This window comes from Ranitomeya variabilis, chromosome 1 (genome assembly GCF_051348905.1).
Source record: "Ranitomeya variabilis isolate aRanVar5 chromosome 1, aRanVar5.hap1, whole genome shotgun sequence".
Taxonomy (NCBI): domain Eukaryota; kingdom Metazoa; phylum Chordata; class Amphibia; order Anura; family Dendrobatidae; genus Ranitomeya; species Ranitomeya variabilis.
In genome coordinates this window covers 218322459-218339168 of record NC_135232.1, presented here as the reverse complement: position 1 = coordinate 218339168, position 16710 = coordinate 218322459, and the positions used below count along the sequence as shown (strand labels likewise).

The following is a 16710-nucleotide window of genomic DNA, read 5'->3' as shown; positions in this document are numbered from 1 at the left end:
GCATCATGGGCTCCTCAAAACAACTGTCAAATGATCTGAAAACAAAGATTATTCAACATAGTTGTTCAGGGGAAGGATACAAAAAGTTGTCTAAGGCCTCTTTCACACTAGCGTCGTACGACGAACGTCCCAATGTGTCGTTTTGGAGAAAAAACGCATCCTGCAAAATTGCTCCTCCCCGGAGCTCACAATGGGACAGCGGATGCGTTGAAAAACTGCATCTGCTACCCCCGTTGTGCGGCGCTTTCACAGTATGCGTCGCATTGCGACGTGCGTCGTACGACGCTAGTGTGAAAGTAGCCTAAGAGATTTAACCTGTCAATTTCCACTGTGAGGAACATAGTAAGGAAATGGAAGAACAGAGGTACAGTTCTTGTTAAGGACAGAAGTGGCAGACCAAGAAAAACATTAGAAAGGCAGAGAAGAAGAATGGTGAGATCAGTCAAGGACAATCCTCAGACCACCTCCAGAGAGCTGCAGCATCAACTTGCTGCAGATGGTGTCACTGTGCATCGGTCAACTATACAACGCACTTTGCACAAGGAGAAGCTGTATGGGAGAGTGATGCGAAAGAAGCCGTTTCTGCAAGCACGCCACAAACAGAGTCGGCTGAGTTATGCAAAAGCACATTTGGAGAAGCCAATTTTTTTTTGGAAGAAGGTCCTGTGGACTGATGAAACCAAGATTGAGTTGTTTGGTCATACAAAAAGGCGTTATGCATGGCGGCAAAAAAACACAGCATTACAAGAAAAACACTTGCTACCCACAGTAAAATTTGGTGGAGGTTCCATCATGCTTTGGGGCTGTGTGGCCAATGCCGGCACCGGGAATCTTGTTAAAGTTGTGGGACGCATGGATTCCTCTCAGTATCAGCAGATTCTTGACGATAATGTTCAAAGTTGAAGTTATGCAGGGGATGGATCTTTCAGCAAGATAATGATCCAAAACACCGCTCCAAATCTACTCAGGCATTCATGCAGAGGAACAATTACACTGTTCTGGAATGGCCATCCCAGTCCCCAGACCTGAATATCATAGAACATCTGTGGGATCATTTGAAGAGGGCTGTCCATGCTCGGCGACCATCAAACTTAACTGAACTGGAATTGCTTTGTAAAGAGGAATGGTCAAAAATACCTTCATCCAGGATCCAGGAACTCATTAAAAGCTACAGGAAGCGACTAGAGGCTGTTATTTTTGCAAAAGGAGGATCTACTAAATATTAATGTCACTTTTCTGGTGAGGTGCCCATACTTATGCACCTGTCAAATTTTGTTTGAATGCAGATTTCACATTTTCTGTTAGTACAATAAACCTTATTTCAAGGCAGAAACATTACTGTGTCCAACAGTTATTAGATATATGAAACTGAAATAGCTGTTGCAAAAAAAAACAATTTTTATATAACATTAAGCTTAAGATTAATAGGGGTGCCCAAACTTTTTCATATAACTGTATATGAGTGTATAGATATAGGTGCACACACATACAGGTCCAATTTTTAGACTGCAATTGATTGTAGACACGTTGTCAGCCTGACACTATTTGGTAACCTGTTCTAGGTTGCCTGAATGTCTGACTAAATGGATTTGGTGCTCCCTGTACTAGTCTTGGATAGCGACATGTTGATTCAGGTAATCCACGCACATGGTGTAAAAGAAACAAACTGCACTTTGTGAATCTAAGTGGTGTTCTCCTCTGTAAATCAGACTGCATGGTCAAAATGACTGGTCCCTTTAAGTTTCTTGGTTTTGTGTTTTTTTTTTTGTTTGTTTTTTTTTATATAAAGTTCATGTTCATCTTGTCTTTATGTAAAAGTTTAGGTTTTTAAATGCACTGATATCACTTTGTATTGCTCATTTCATCAATGTTCACTCAATCTTTTTTTCGCCCATTGGTGCACTGTGATTTAATGTTAAATGATGAATTGTCGTTCTAGAAGCTTTGTGCCGTATAGTTACCCCGGAAGGGCATCCCGAGACAGTCACTGTGCTTGTGTAATTAACATTAGATCATGATTAATAGCCAAACTCCTGTTGTAAAGGCTAGGAACAGAGCAACCTGAAGTTTTCCGTAGTCACAGCATTGTCATGTGATTGCCGCCAATCAGCTGCAGTCGTGTGCAGTCGTCATACTTCAGATGGATTGTGAAGGCTGTTTTTTATGTGGGGCACTTAAGTAGTCCAGTAGGCAACACCTTTTTAAGGTTTTAAATTTAACCTGTTTGTCCGGAAAAAAAACTACTATTCACTGGCAGATACAGTGGGGAAAATAATTGTTTGGTACATTACCGATTTTGCAAATCTTCCCACCTACAAAGAATGGAGAGGTCTGTAATTTTTATTCTAGATACACTACAGCAGTGAGAGGCAGAATCTTAATTTAAAAATCCAGAAAATCACATTGTATGATTTTTACATGTTTCATGCAATAAAATGCAAATTAAGTACTTGATGCAATAGAAAAACAGAACTTTTTTGGTACAGAACCCTTTTTGTTGGCAATTACACAGGTCAGATGTGTTCTGTAGTTCTTGATCAAGTTTGCACACACTGCAGTAGCGATTTTGGCCCAGTCCTCCTCCATACAGATCTTCTGCAGATCTTTCAGGTTCCAGAGCGGTCACTGGGCAACATTGAGTTTCGGCTTCCTCCAATGATGTTCTATTGGGGTTAGGTCTGGAGACTGGCTAGGCCACTTCAGGCCTTTGAAATACACTGCTCAAAAAATAAAGGGAACACTTAAACAACAGAATATAACTCCAAGTAAAAAAAAAACTTCTGTGAAATCAAATTGTCCACTTGGCAAGCAACACTGTTTGACAATCAATTTCACATGCTGTTGTGCAAATGGAATAGACAACAGATGGAAATTATTGGCAATTATCAAGACACACTCAATAAAGGAGTGGTTCTGCAGGTGGGGACCACATCTCAGTACCAATGCTTTTTGGATGATGTTTTGGTCACTTTTGAATGTTTGCTGTGCTTTCACACTTGTGGTAGCATGGGACGGACTCTACAACCCACATAAGTGGCTCAGGTAGTGCAGCTCATCCGGGATGGCACATCAATGCGAGCTGTGGTAAGGAGGTTTGCTGTGTCTGTTAGTGTAGTGTCCAGGTGCTGGAGGCACTACCAGGAGACAAGCCAGTACACCAGGAGACATGGAGGGGGCCGTAGGAGGGCTACAACCTAGCAGCAGGACCGCTACCTCAGCCTTTGTGCAAGGAGGAAGAGGAGGAGCACTGCCAGAGCCCTGCAAAATGACCTCCAGCAGGCCACAAATGTGCATGTGTCTGCACAAACTGTTAGAAATCGACTTCATGACCATGGTCTGAGTGCCCGGCGTCCACAGATTAAGGTTCTGCTCACAGTCCAGCACCGTGCAGGGCGCTTGGCATTTGCCACAGAACACCAGGATTGATAAATTCGGCACTGGCACCCTGTGCACTTCAGAGATGATAGCAGGTTCACACTGCGCACATGTGACACGTGACAGAGTCTGGAAACGCCATGGAGAGCTTTCTGCTGCCTGCAACATCCTTCAGCATGACTGGTTTGGCAGTGGGTCAGTAATGGTGTGGGGTGGCATTTCTTTGGAGGGCCGCACAGCCCTCCATGTGCTCGCCAGAGGTAGCCTGACTGCCATTAGGTACCGAGATGAGATCCTCAGACCCCTTGTGAGACCATATGCTGGTGCGGTTGACCCTGGGTTCCTCCTAATGCTGCACAATGCCAGACCTCATGTGGCTGGAGTGTCAGCAGTTCCTGCAAGATGAAGGCTTTGAAACTATGGACTGGCCCGCCCGTTCCCCAGACCTGAATCCGATTGAACACATCTGGGACATCATATCTCGCACCATCCACCATGTCATGTTGCACCATAGACTGTCCAGGAGTTGGCGGATGCATTAGTCCAGGTCTGGGAGGAGATCCCTCTGGAGACCATCCGCCGCCTCATCAGGAGCATGCCCAGGGGTTGTAGGGAGAACATACAGGCACGTGGAGGCCACACACACTACTGAGCATCATTTCCATGTCTTGAGGCATTTCCACTGAAGTTGGATCAGCCCGTAACTTAATTTTCCACTTTGGTTTTGAGCATCATTCTAAGTCCAGACCTCCATGGGATATTAGTTGTGATTTACATTGATTATTGTTAGGTTTTATTGTGCTCAACACATTCCACTATGTAATGAATAAAGATTTACAACTGGAATATTTCATTCAGTGATATCTAGGATGTGGGATTTTAGTGTTCCCTTTTTTGAGCAGTGTACTTCTTACAGAGCCACTCCTTAGTTGCCCTACTGTTTTGGGTCATTGTCATGCTGGAAGACACGGTTATAACCCATATCCATATATGGACATGTGCTGGCTTGAGCAGGGTTCCCTGCGTGCCCTGCAGGATTTTAATCCATGATTGTGTAGTGTGTTACTAATGGTAATGTTTTAGACCGGTTTCACATTAATTAGCGCTCTGAGGAGCTCCGGAGGGCTGCGAACTTCCTCCGTGAAGCCTTGGCCGCACCTCTGCCGCTAGCTCCGCCTACTTCTGCATGCGGCCCATATCTTTAACATTAGGTACGCAGGTCGTGCGGCTGTATGCGGATGCCTCCGCATGCATTGTTTTGATGATGCGGCGACCAGCATTGGACGCAGATGGTAGCAATTTCTTTTTTTCTCCGCATCGTCAAAACGACGCATGCAGAAGCATCCGCATACAGCCGCACGACCTGTGTACCTAATGTTAAAGATAGGTCCGCAGGCCGCATGCAGAAGTAGGCAGAGCTAGCGGTGGAGGTGCAGCCGAGGGCGGGGCTTCACGGAGGAAGTCCGCAGCCCTCCGCAGCTCCTCAAAACGCTAGTGTGAAACTAGCCTTAGACACTGGTCCCAGCTCTCTAAAGGTCACTGGCCAGTTTCTCCCATGTAATTCTGGGCTGATTCATTACCTTTCTTGGAATCATACTTGCCCCACAAGGTGAGATCTTGCATGGAACCCCAGACTGAGGAAGATTGACTGTCATCCTGTTTTTCTTCCATTTTCTAATTGTGCCATCAGTTATTTACTGCTCACCAAGCTGCTTGCATATATTGTCCTGTAGCCCATCCCAGCCTTGTGCAGGTCTAAAATTTTGTCCCTGGTGTCCTTAGACAGCTCTTTGGTCTCGGCTATGGTGGAGAGTTTGGAGAGTGATTGATTGTGTGGACCGGTGTTTTTTATACAACTAACAAGGTTAACAGGTGCAATTAATACAGGTAATGAGTGCAGAGTAGGAGGGCTTCTTAAATAAAAACTAACAGGTCTGTGAGAGCCAGAATTCTTGCTGGTTGGAAGGTGATCAAATACCGTATATACTCGAGTATAAGCCGAGATTTTCAGCCCCAAAAAATGGTCTGAAAGTGCCCCTCTCGGCTTATACTCAAGTCATGGAAGGCAGGGGGGTCGGTGGGTGAGGGGGAGCGACGCCTGTCAAATACTCACCTGCTCCCGGCGCTCCTGACGCGGTCCCTGCATGTCTCATGGTCTTGGGGTGCGGCAGCTTCTTCCCCTGTTCAACGGTCACTGGTACCGCTCATTAAATTAATGAATATGGACTCCACTCCCATAGGGGTGGAGCCGCATATTCATTACTGTAATGAGCGGTACCAGTGACCGCTCACTACAGGAAGAAGCTGCCGGAGACGTGGGACATGCAGGGACCGCAACGGGAGCAGGTGAGTATGTCATATTCACCTTCCTTCGTTCCACCGACTCTCCGTCTTCCGCATCCTCTGCTGTGACTGTTCAGGTCAGAGGGCGCGATGACGTATTAAGTGTGCACGCCGCCCTCTGCCTGAACAGTCAGTGCGGAGAGATGGGACGCTGAGGAGCAGCGACGAGATGTGAGTATGTAAATTTTTTTTTTTTTTTAGTACAGCAGCATTACATGTGGCACAATGCTATATGGAGCGTCTATGGGGCCATAAAGAACTGCATGGAGCAATTATATGGAGCATCTATGGGGCCATAACTGCATGGAGCATTATATGGGACATCTATCGGGCCATAAACAACTGCATGGAGCATTATATGGGGCCATAATGAACTTCATGGAGCATTATATGGAGCATTACATGATGCCATAAAGAACTGCATGGAGCATTATATGGAGCATCTATAGGGCCATAAAGAACTGCATGGAGCATTATATGGAGCATCTATGGGGCCATAAAGAACTGCATGGAGCATTCTATGGGGCCATAAAGAACTGCATGGAGCATTATATGGGGCATCTATGGGGCCATAAAGAACTGCATGGAGCAATATATGGGGCATATTTGTATATGGAGCATCTTTTGGGGCCATAATGAACTGTATGGAGCATTATATGGGGCCTATCTTGTATGGAGCATCTATGGGGCCATAATGAACAGTATGGAACATTATATGGGGCTCCTGATTCAATATGGATATTCAAAAACACTTAACCTACTGATGTCTCAATTAATTTTACTTTTATTGGTATCTATTTTTATTTTTGACATTTACCGGTAGCTGCTGCATTTTCCACCCTAGGCTTATACTCGAGTTAATACGTTTTCCAGTTTTTTGTTGCAAAATTAGGGGGGTTGGCTTATACTCGAGTATATACGGTACTTATTTCATGGAAAAAAAATGCAATTTAATTATTTAAAAATCATACAAGATGAATTTCCTTTTTTTTTTTTTTTTTTTCCTTTTTTTAAGATTCTCTCACAGTTGAAGTGTACCTATGATAAAAACTACAGACCTCTTAATTCTTTGTAGGTGGGAGAACTTGCAAAATTGGCAGTATCAAAAAACCATTTTCTGCGCTGCATGTGGTTAATCTGTAGATTGATAATGTCTTAAAGCTGTGTTACTGCAGCACTGAAAGCCCGACTACTAGGAAATAAACGGTGTTCCTCCTTGCTGCCTCAGGCTTCCAGTCATGAAGACGCAGCTTCAGTCACCACTCAGTATGCAGTGAGCTGTGGCTGTAACCGTGCCTCCATACTGACAGCTAGCTCTGCACTGATGCGCTATAGAGCCGGTTGTCAGTCAGTGCTGGAGCATGGTTACAGCCAGCGCTCGCTATGTACTGAGTGGTGTCTGAAGCTGCGCCTCTGACTGGAAGCCTGAGGCTGCTGAGAAGAATAAAGTTAATTTCCTCCCAGTAGCTGGGCTCTCAGTGCGGTGGCCACACTGCTTTAGAACATTATTAACCTGCAGAATTACCCCACGTTTGCAGATTAATGGCATTTTTTAACATGACTGGTCAGATCTACTTGAAGGGAACCTATTATGGACATTGACTGATAGTAAAAAATACCGTATATCAATTACGTCAACATTTTAATGCTATGTGCACACGTTCAGGATTTCTTGCAGAAAATTCCTGAGAAAAACCTCAAATTTTCTGCAAGAAATCTGCATGCGTTTTTGCCGCGTTTTTGGTGCATTTTTTCCTGGACATTTCCCAATGCATTTTATAGTGGGAAATCCGCAAAAAAATCGCTAAATTAATGAACATGCTGCGTTTTTTTTTTATTGCGATGCATTTTTTTTGCGGAATAAAACGCATGTGCACAAAAATTGCAGAATTCATTCTAAATGATGGGATGCATATTGTATGCTGTCTTTTTGCAGTTTTTATCGCGAAAAAAACGCGAAAAATCAGCAACGTGTGCGCACAGCCTAAAGAAGCCACATACCTGAAAATGTGTTGTATGGAAATAATGCACTTTTTATCTAAATATATATATAGATATACTCTCTATCTCCTGTTAATAAATAATTTGTGTTTTTTTTGCTCTGCAACTTGTACTGGTGATGCTACATGATTTTAATATCCTTCACTTTACAAGTGGATGTACTACTGCTGCAGATATGGCAGCCTGAAAATCTTGGCTGAGTAAGGACTGAATTGAACTATGAGACAAATGTCTTGAGGCCGCAGCTATCTGCTGGAGCGCGCCCAGCTGGATGCCGCTGTGGTGACTTTGACGTTAACCAAACCGATTTTGGCCTCTGCAGCGATTTTGTCATTTAAAGCTGTGTGTGCGTAGGCTGGCGAGGGCAAACCAGAACATTTCTGAACAATGCTAATCTGTTGTTTCAAACCTTTGGAGTGATGGGGATTATGTGCATGACAACGTTTACGGTGACTCCTCTCCTGCCTCAGTCTAAAGCTACAGCAGAATAAATTTCATACTCATTTTCCATCATGTCAGCCTTACAATGCTTTCATCAAAGGCTAATTTGCGTTTCTATTTCCCCCAAATTCAGCATGTCCTAAAATTCCAAACAACAAGGAGACTGCCCCTTCTTTCTACTTTGCCAGTGAGTTGTTGTTTTTCATTCCCTTGCTTTTACTTGACTGTACTTGTAATCACATAGTGAATGTTGAAAAAGCTTTGTTACACCAGAAAGGGTGGGCAGCGATAAAGGGCCTGTGAATAGATGCATTGTAGTCTTGGTAGATTCACAAGCTGTTTCAGATAGTAGTAAGAACCACTGAAGAATAACGTATAGTGCTGGTTTTTTTCTCTCTCGTATAATGGCAAATTTAAATAAATAATTTTCTGGAATACATTCCCTTTAAGTTTAGCTGATAATTCTAAAAAAATTTTTTTGTTACGTATATTTCTAAAATAATTTTTTTGTGCAAATGTGTGCACACCAATATATTATACATGTATAATCAATTTTTAATCTTGCAAATTTAATACTGGCCATTAGGAATGATTTAGAGCTCATCAGAGGGAGGATTACAATGACACCTAACAATTATGCACAGCTGATAACACATATCCACCAATCCCGATAGGTGGTCACAGCGGATCCCTCCCTTCACAATGACTTTTTTGTGCACGCTCATTAGATGCTTCAGTACATTAGATAGAATTATTCTGTTGGTTAAGCCTAATTTCCATGTGTTGTTTCCTAAAACGGGAAGTTGAATTCTAGAAAAAAAAAGTCAGTGTAAAAATTGTGCCACACAAGCTTAGTGGGTCTGTTTTATTAAACACCAAAGTTCTGGTAAAACTACCACTTTTTTGACTAGTCCCCTTAGAATGGAGGTGTCCATGTGTGTGCAGATGTAAAGCCATCACAGCGAGGAATGAGCTTTTCTTGTTGCGTGACCACACTTTTATGGTATATCTAGTTAGTACAGATGGATGGAAGCAGAGGAATGATCAGGGCAAGTTTGCCTGTCAAGCTTGTGATGACCGCTCTCTTGGACCTGTCATCACAGTAACGGGTAATATTATAGATAGCCAATAATGTCAACTTATTTTACCAGTCTTTGATCTGTATTGTACACACACATGTAAAGAATAGTGACTGTATATTCTTAGATATTTACAAACAAAATATGGAAACACATGGAAACTGTTAATCAGCCTAAAAATAAATCTCTAAATCTGTTTAAAATGTACAGCTCTTCTAGACCCATTCTGTGCCAGCTCATTGTCTTTCTCTTGCAAATGCTTGAACACTATATGGATCCCACAGAAAGCCCCTGGAATCTATTAGTGCGGTCATGGAAGACAGTGGGCTATGCTTGTTCCAAAAACTATCTACAGGATATAATAAAACCTTTGACCTTGCTGGCACATACACGTAGTTCTTAAGGTACCGCACATTTTTTGGCCCACAGGCCTTAACAGCTTGAACCAGTCTTACACTGTCTCTAGCAGAGCCCAGGAATTAAAACGCTTCTATTATTTAAAGGGAACCTGTCACCAGGAAAACGTTATTAAGCTGTAGATATGGGGATAATCTGCAGGGTAATAGCAATGCTAACCTGCCCGGCGCCTGCACTTAGCCGAAATCTGCGGTGAGAAAATGAACTTTATTACCCCAGGCAGCGTTCTGGTTTCAGTAGCCAGCACGGGTTCAGTCACCGCTGCGTACCCCAATCTTATTGCCGGCCGGCCCCATTGCAGAGACAATGTCAGTCAGGACCGGGGGCGGTTACAGGGGCTGCTCTGTATACTCAGCAGTGCCTGAACCCTCTCCGCCCCATGGCTGAAACCGGGAGGCTGCCTGTGGAATAAAGTAAACTTTTTCCCGCCAGCGTTAGTGTGGTCGCCCGGAAGGTTATTAACTTGCCGATTAACCCCATATCTGTAGGTTAATAACAGCTCTTTTTTTCTGGTGACAGGTTCCCTTCATCTTTCACTATGACTGGCTATATTTTTATATAGGATTTTTTTTTTTCCTCACTGGTATAGCCTAAAACTGCAATTTTTTTTTCTTAACATTTCAGCCAGTGTTCTTTCCCCCCTTTTATGGTATGTTCACATGTCTGATTTTCATTTTGCAAATCCAACCCGTATTTTACTCCAAGGTTGGCATTGGAAATCGCTCTAACTTTTCCCACAGATGTGCAGCTTGCAAGGCTGCGGATCCGAACGAACACTAATCCTCATCTGGCAGGGCTGGCAGTTTTTCTGTGCAGAATCCATGTGAATAAGTATCATGAAATGTTGTGTTCTATGTGAACAGGGTTGCAGATAACGCCTTTCTATACCAGGGTTGTGGGTTTCATGCGGATTTGAACCCAAAATTCCCATGAAAGCTGACGTGTGAACATACCTGTATGAGTAATCTGTTAATAGGAAACTGCTTCTTTCTGTAGCTACACCAAGGTTTTCTTTTCTAGTACAATATATTTGGGCTCAGTGTTATGTTTTATGCGTTGTAAAGTCATACACTGTACGATCTACTTGCATTGATATGTTCATGTCATTATACACAGCTCTTATGTGTTTGGATGCAGCATATGACACCAGATCCATATGTAGGCTCTGTGGTTAAACCAGAGTGTCTTTTGGAGACCTATAGGAAGATCTGGTCATCTGTACTTATTCAGATGGCTTTATTATTTGTACAGTGTGAGCTGTCCAACCATATTATCCACTCCGTTTAATCTGTCGTCCAAACAAGTTGGCTAGTGATGAGTTAAATTTGTTATATCCGTGTAATAATCATTGATCAATTTCTAAAGAAATAAGTAGAGTTGTAGTATTCGAATAGGAATGTATAATCTTAAATGGAATCTGTCAGCAGGCTTTTGCTATGTAATCTGGCAGTGTCTCTGATCCTACCTCAGACTCCTTTCAATCTGCTGTGGGAGAGGTTGGACTAGGAGGCACAAGGCAGCTTGTCCTGTAGTGATATTCTCCTGATGATAAAACACTTATTGTATAGAAACCGCAAAACACAGCCTAGTGAGTGACACTTCGCTGGAATCAGCACCTACATTACACCTGGTGACAGATTCCTTTTAAGGCCAGTTTTTTGTCTTCTCTGGGCTTGTCATGGTGGCATCAGAAGGGTCAGTAGTTTATTAATGAGATCTTTTCTTGCATTGTTCTGTTGTGATCCTTTTCTACACTTATAAACATCTCTCATGCAGAACAGGACAGCCTTATAGATAGTCTGCTCCCTTATGTGACCTCCTGTTACCACATGTATTACTGGTGTATGGTGTACGTGTACGTGTACATGGGTATGGAGGAAACCTAACAGGATGTGCATGCAGAGTATATCGATGTTGCCATGGCAATCCCAGAGCAAGCAGTAGTGCCTACAGTAATATTATATTATTGCAGTAGTTAGGAGAAAACAAGTTATTTTTCAAGACAAATTGAGCTACATTTATAAAGTGCAATACCTTTTGAGGATTCAGTAAATTTACTGTACAGTCCTATAGAAAGCACACCTGGAGATAGATATGTAATGAGCGATATTGATTGAGACTCGGATTTATGTTTCTATTTTAGATCAGTGTGGGACTTATTTGCTAGGATCAAAATGAATTGTGGTTTTTAATGCTTTTGTTTTTGCCATTTACTTATAAAGCAGACATCCACTCTCCATTCTTGTCCTCACAACTACCAGCTTTTGATGCTGCTGGTTCTTACAAAAATAATCACAGTCACGTCTTGTAATAGTTAGTGATTTTTCCCTTTCTTCTCACTTCCAGTTTCTACTAGCTCACTAGCACAGCAGTACGCACACCCCAATCCTGCATTACATCCTCACCCCCCTCATCCTCAGCCTTCAGCCACCCCAACTGGCCAGCAGCAGTCTCAGCATGGAGGCAGTCATCCAGCACCAAGCCCAGTTCAGGTAAAAGGCCTAATAATGGGACGTCTGTTTAGCCTTATGTTGTCTTGCAGTATTAATGAAAATCACAACTAGGAAAGATGTCTGTTTTGGTTCATGAAGGTTAATGATTGCAGGACTTAAATATTTCAACTAAAATGTAAAGTGGATCAGTATTTAGTTAAGTTATTTTTTCCCCAGAAATATCTGCATTATTCTGTCTAGTCATCCATTTTCCTGTGGTAATAAAGGTGCAGCAGCTTACTGTTTGTCTCCTCCTATGTAACACTAGCAATTAGCCTTTACACAGAAGGAAATCAAAATAATAACAATACACTTAAGTATCTCCTATGTCGGTATGATTAATGCAAATGCTTTTCTCTTTTTACATAGCACCACCAACACCAGACAGCCCAGGCTTTGCACCTTGCTAATCAGCAACAACAGTCTGCCATTTACCACACGGGGCTGGCTCCAACACCGCCTTCTATGACCCCTGGCTCTAATGCGCAGTCCCCACAAAACAGCTTCCCCACCCAGCAGACTGTTTTCACAATTCACCCTTCACATGTCCAGCCTGCCTATACCAATCCACCTCATATGGCTCATGTGCAGCAGGTACGTAACAGTATTCCGTGCACAATGCATGTGGGTCTGCTAGATGACCTGTGAGCAGTAGGAATTGCCTATTGATTTCATGACCAGGCATGTAGAGGTCCTAGGTGTGTGCAGGTTACACACATAACTTTGTATGGCTTATAGTACAATTTTATGCTTGTTCCCGGTTTTCTTAGATGATAGATAGATTGGTATTAAATCATTAATTCTCCTATCTGTTATGATTGCAGTTTTGTTTTTTTCTCTTTGAGGATGGGCTAGAGGGTTAGCAACATGTCTGAGACCTTTTTATATGCTTTCCTTGTCTTTCCTACCTAACCTTTCCTGCCTCTCTCAGTACGCACTGTATGCATATAGACCGATACCTTTTATTGTCCTCTCTAACATACATCCCTTTCTGAACTGACCGTGAGGTTCCTTGGCCCCTGATATGTGTGATACCCAGAAATGATTACATGGGGCTCCATTAGAACTTTCCCATCCACGGACTGTCTGCTGCTCCTCTGTCCTGACAACTGATGCACAAACACAACGCATTTCTCAGTCTTTAGTGGAAGTTTTCTAACACATCTGACTTTCCGTTATTTACTGTTAAGGCTCATGTTCAGTCAGGAATGGTTCCTTCCCATCCAACTGGTCATCCCATGATGCTGATGACGGCACAGCCTCCAGGTGGTCCTCAAGCTGCACTTGCACAGAGTGCTTTACAGCCCATTCCTGTTTCTACAACTGCACACTTCCCCTACATGACACATCCTCCAGGTGAGCCTTGGTTCCGCATGTCAGCAGATTTTTTTTTTTTCATGTAACATGTTTTGTTAAGGTTTTAAGTATTAACAACTTTCCTTTTTATTGATCTTTTAGTGCAAGCACATCACCAACAACAGCTCTGAACTTGGTGCTTCTGTGAAAAAGGCTGGAACCCTTTTGTAGGCCAAAAATTCTCACCACCTTCTTCCTTCCAGTGGAAGTTGTGACATCTAGAATTTCTCATTTTTGTTTAAAGAAAAAAAAAAGCCACCCTGATTTCTGCTAACCTCCAATAGGAATGCTAACTGATCACCTTGCAGTGGGAAAGAGTCGAATGGAGTAGAGGCATGTAGGAGCTTGCAGGCTGACCGTACGCTGCATTGGTCCTCCTAAAGCCCCACCTTTGCTTGCTGATAACTGGAAGTTATTTATTTTTAAAGTCCCTTCTAAGTTATGAACTCATCAGCTAGCGAAGGAAATAACACGAGTGATTCTTGCTGCTATCTTCACTTTAAAAACGAAAAATCAAGACTCTAAAATCCCTTTTTATGTCTAAACTTGAAACCGATTCAGTAAGATTCTTATCAAACTGATGGATTATTATTTATGAATCAGGTTTGATGTGGCCACTGTCTTGCAACAGTGGAGTAACTTTTAAGTTAAGGAAAAAAAAACTTTTACTTTGTAGATAATATAAAATAAAAACTTACAAAAAAAAAATAAAAATTAAAAAAGTTTTAAAAACTGAAAGATGACTTTGTAATTTATAATTTGTTAAAGGAACTGCATGCTCGCACATCTCCAGGTCAAGAATAGAAGTTAAGTGCTCGGCTGCTTCTCTCCTGCAATAAATGACACCGCTATTGTTAAGGCCACATAAAGCAGAATCTGCAGGCTATGGAAACTTTTACATTAAAGGGTTGAAATCAGGGGTGGACATATCATTGGTGCAACCTGTGTATATTGTTCCTGCACAGGGGCCCTTTTCTGTCTGTGTCCGCCAGTGGTTGAAATTCATGGTGAAAATCTGCTGCTTTTCCACAACATAGTAAGAATGCATATTGTACAAAAGTGTTCATGGGACCAAAATTGCGGTACAAAGTAAATGGTCTGTCTTGAATCATATACAAAAACGGATAGTTGTCCAGTAGATGGAAACGCAGCAGGAGGGGGAGCATAGTAAAATGAAACAATACTACAGGCTAGAGCCAGTTGTAAATTGGTATAAGAATGAAATCTGATGATATGCCATTTGAGATCCATAGTATGAGTTCTGTAATACATTACAGCTATTATGCGTTAAGATAAAAAGCATATGGGCAGGTTTAATTAACACACATTCTCAGTGTTTAGCACTAACTTTAGTTGTCCAGAGTTCAAAACCCACCAATGGCTACTTTTGCGATTGGTTTGTGTGTTCCCTCCATGTTTGCCTGGGTTTCCTCCATGTACTTGTTTTCTATGAAAATCCAATAATGCATATTTAGTCCAGCGACATGGAAAAGCATAAAATCGTCTTTATTGCAGAAGGCAAGCTGTGGGGTCCATACCTTATTTTATGACGTTACACTGTTGCAACATTTTTTTTACTCAAAGATTTTATGCTTTATCCATGTAGCTGAACTAAAGATGCATTTTTGGATTTTCATTGAAATGCTATACAGGAGCCCTTCTACGCACAGTGAGCTGGTGACTCCCACATTCCAAAGACCTACTGATGGGGAGTGTAGATTGTGAGCCCCAATGAGGATAGTGTGGACATCTGTACAGCACCTTTGAACTAATGGCGCTATTTAATCGAGTAAAACCTATACACAAAGAATTAAACATTGGCAAACCATACAAAACCTGATGGAGTGGTGACAAACACAGAAATGTGTTCCTTCCCACAGTTTGGTGCCACTCAATTATTTTGAATGGTCTGTTAATATTTTTTTGTTCCCTTTCTTCCTATACCTATCTAAAATGAATACATATTTTATAGAGCTCATGCTATAGATGCTTCTTCAGAGAGATTACTGTCCTTGTGATTCTCATACATCTTGTATGCTCTATGAACTTCAGTATTTACTGCTGTTATGTAGTCTTGCCCTTATTTTAAAGTGGTATTCCCTTTTCCAACATCCTATTCCAATATGCAGTGGGTGTAATGATGATAAATACCTCAAATTACCCCATGTGCAGGGCATTCGCTTAATGTCCATGGTTATGACTACTAACAGCTAACTATCACTGAGTGGATACCTAAGCTACTTCAATTCCCTGCACATGGGGTAAGCAACACAGTGGATCAGAACTGTTATTTCTAATTGGAGGCACTTGCAAATATTATTATTACACCTACTACATATTGGGATATGATCTTGGAGATTGGAATATCCCTCTAAATCCCCTTAATTTATGTTCTGTCATTTTATATTATAAAATTGATTTACAAATGATTCATGCCCATAGTGCTGTGCACATTATAGTAAATATATATATATATATATATATATATATATATATATATATATATATATATATATATATATATATATATATATATATATATATAAGCAAAGAAGTGGAATATTCTTGAATGGCCAAGTCAGTCACCTGATCTCAACCCGATTGAGCATGCATTTCACTTGTTAAAGACTAAACTTCAGACAGAAAGGCCCACAAACAACGACTGAACTACTGAAAACCACCGCAGTGAAGGCGCCTGGCAGAGCATCAAAAAGGAGCAAACAGCGTCTGGTGATGTCCATGTGTTCAAGACTTCAGGCAGTCATTGCCAACAAAGGGTTTTCAACCAAGTACTAAAAATGAACACTTTATTTAAAATTGAATCTGTCCAATTACTTTTGGTCTCTTTAAAAACAGGGTGGCACATGTTAAGGAGCTGAAACTCCTAAACCCTTCATCCAATTTTAAGGTGGATACCCTCAAATGAAAGCTGAAAGTCTGAACTTCAACTGCATCTGAATTGTTTTGTTTAAAATTCATTGTGGTAATGTCTATAACCAAAATTAGAAAATGTTGTCTCTGTCCAAATATATATGGACTTAACTGTATATAGGTTATACATTTTTTTTTTTTTTTCTTTACCTTGAACCATGTCATTACTGTATGGAAAGTTCTGATTACATAGTTAGTATGCATTGAATTTGAAAACTGAAAGTATGTACGTTTTTCCATGCGGAAACATTACTTCTACATGTGGATGGCATTTT

General features: G+C 41.6%; 1 protein-coding gene across 25 annotated transcripts in view; it reads left to right on the top strand.

Moving 5' to 3' along the window:
• The window catches only part of ATXN2 (ataxin 2), a 177619-nt gene extending 163432 nt beyond the window's left edge, over positions 1-14187 (top strand). For 15 of the 25 annotated variants that reach the window (XM_077292713.1, XM_077292651.1, XM_077292692.1 and 12 more), the window contains 5 exons: positions 8294-8347; positions 12003-12148; positions 12518-12742; positions 13339-13504; positions 13607-14187. In XM_077292713.1, the coding sequence (XP_077148828.1) occupies positions 8294-8347; positions 12003-12148; positions 12518-12742; positions 13339-13504; positions 13607-13635 (620 nt within the window). In that variant the 3' untranslated portion in view covers positions 13636-14187. The remainder of the gene's footprint in view (positions 1-8293; positions 8348-12002; positions 12149-12517; positions 12743-13338; positions 13505-13606) is intronic. The other 10 variants (XM_077292724.1, XM_077292722.1, XM_077292719.1 and 7 more) reach the window with 1 other exon arrangement.
• The last annotated feature ends 2523 nt before the right edge of the window (positions 14188-16710 follow it).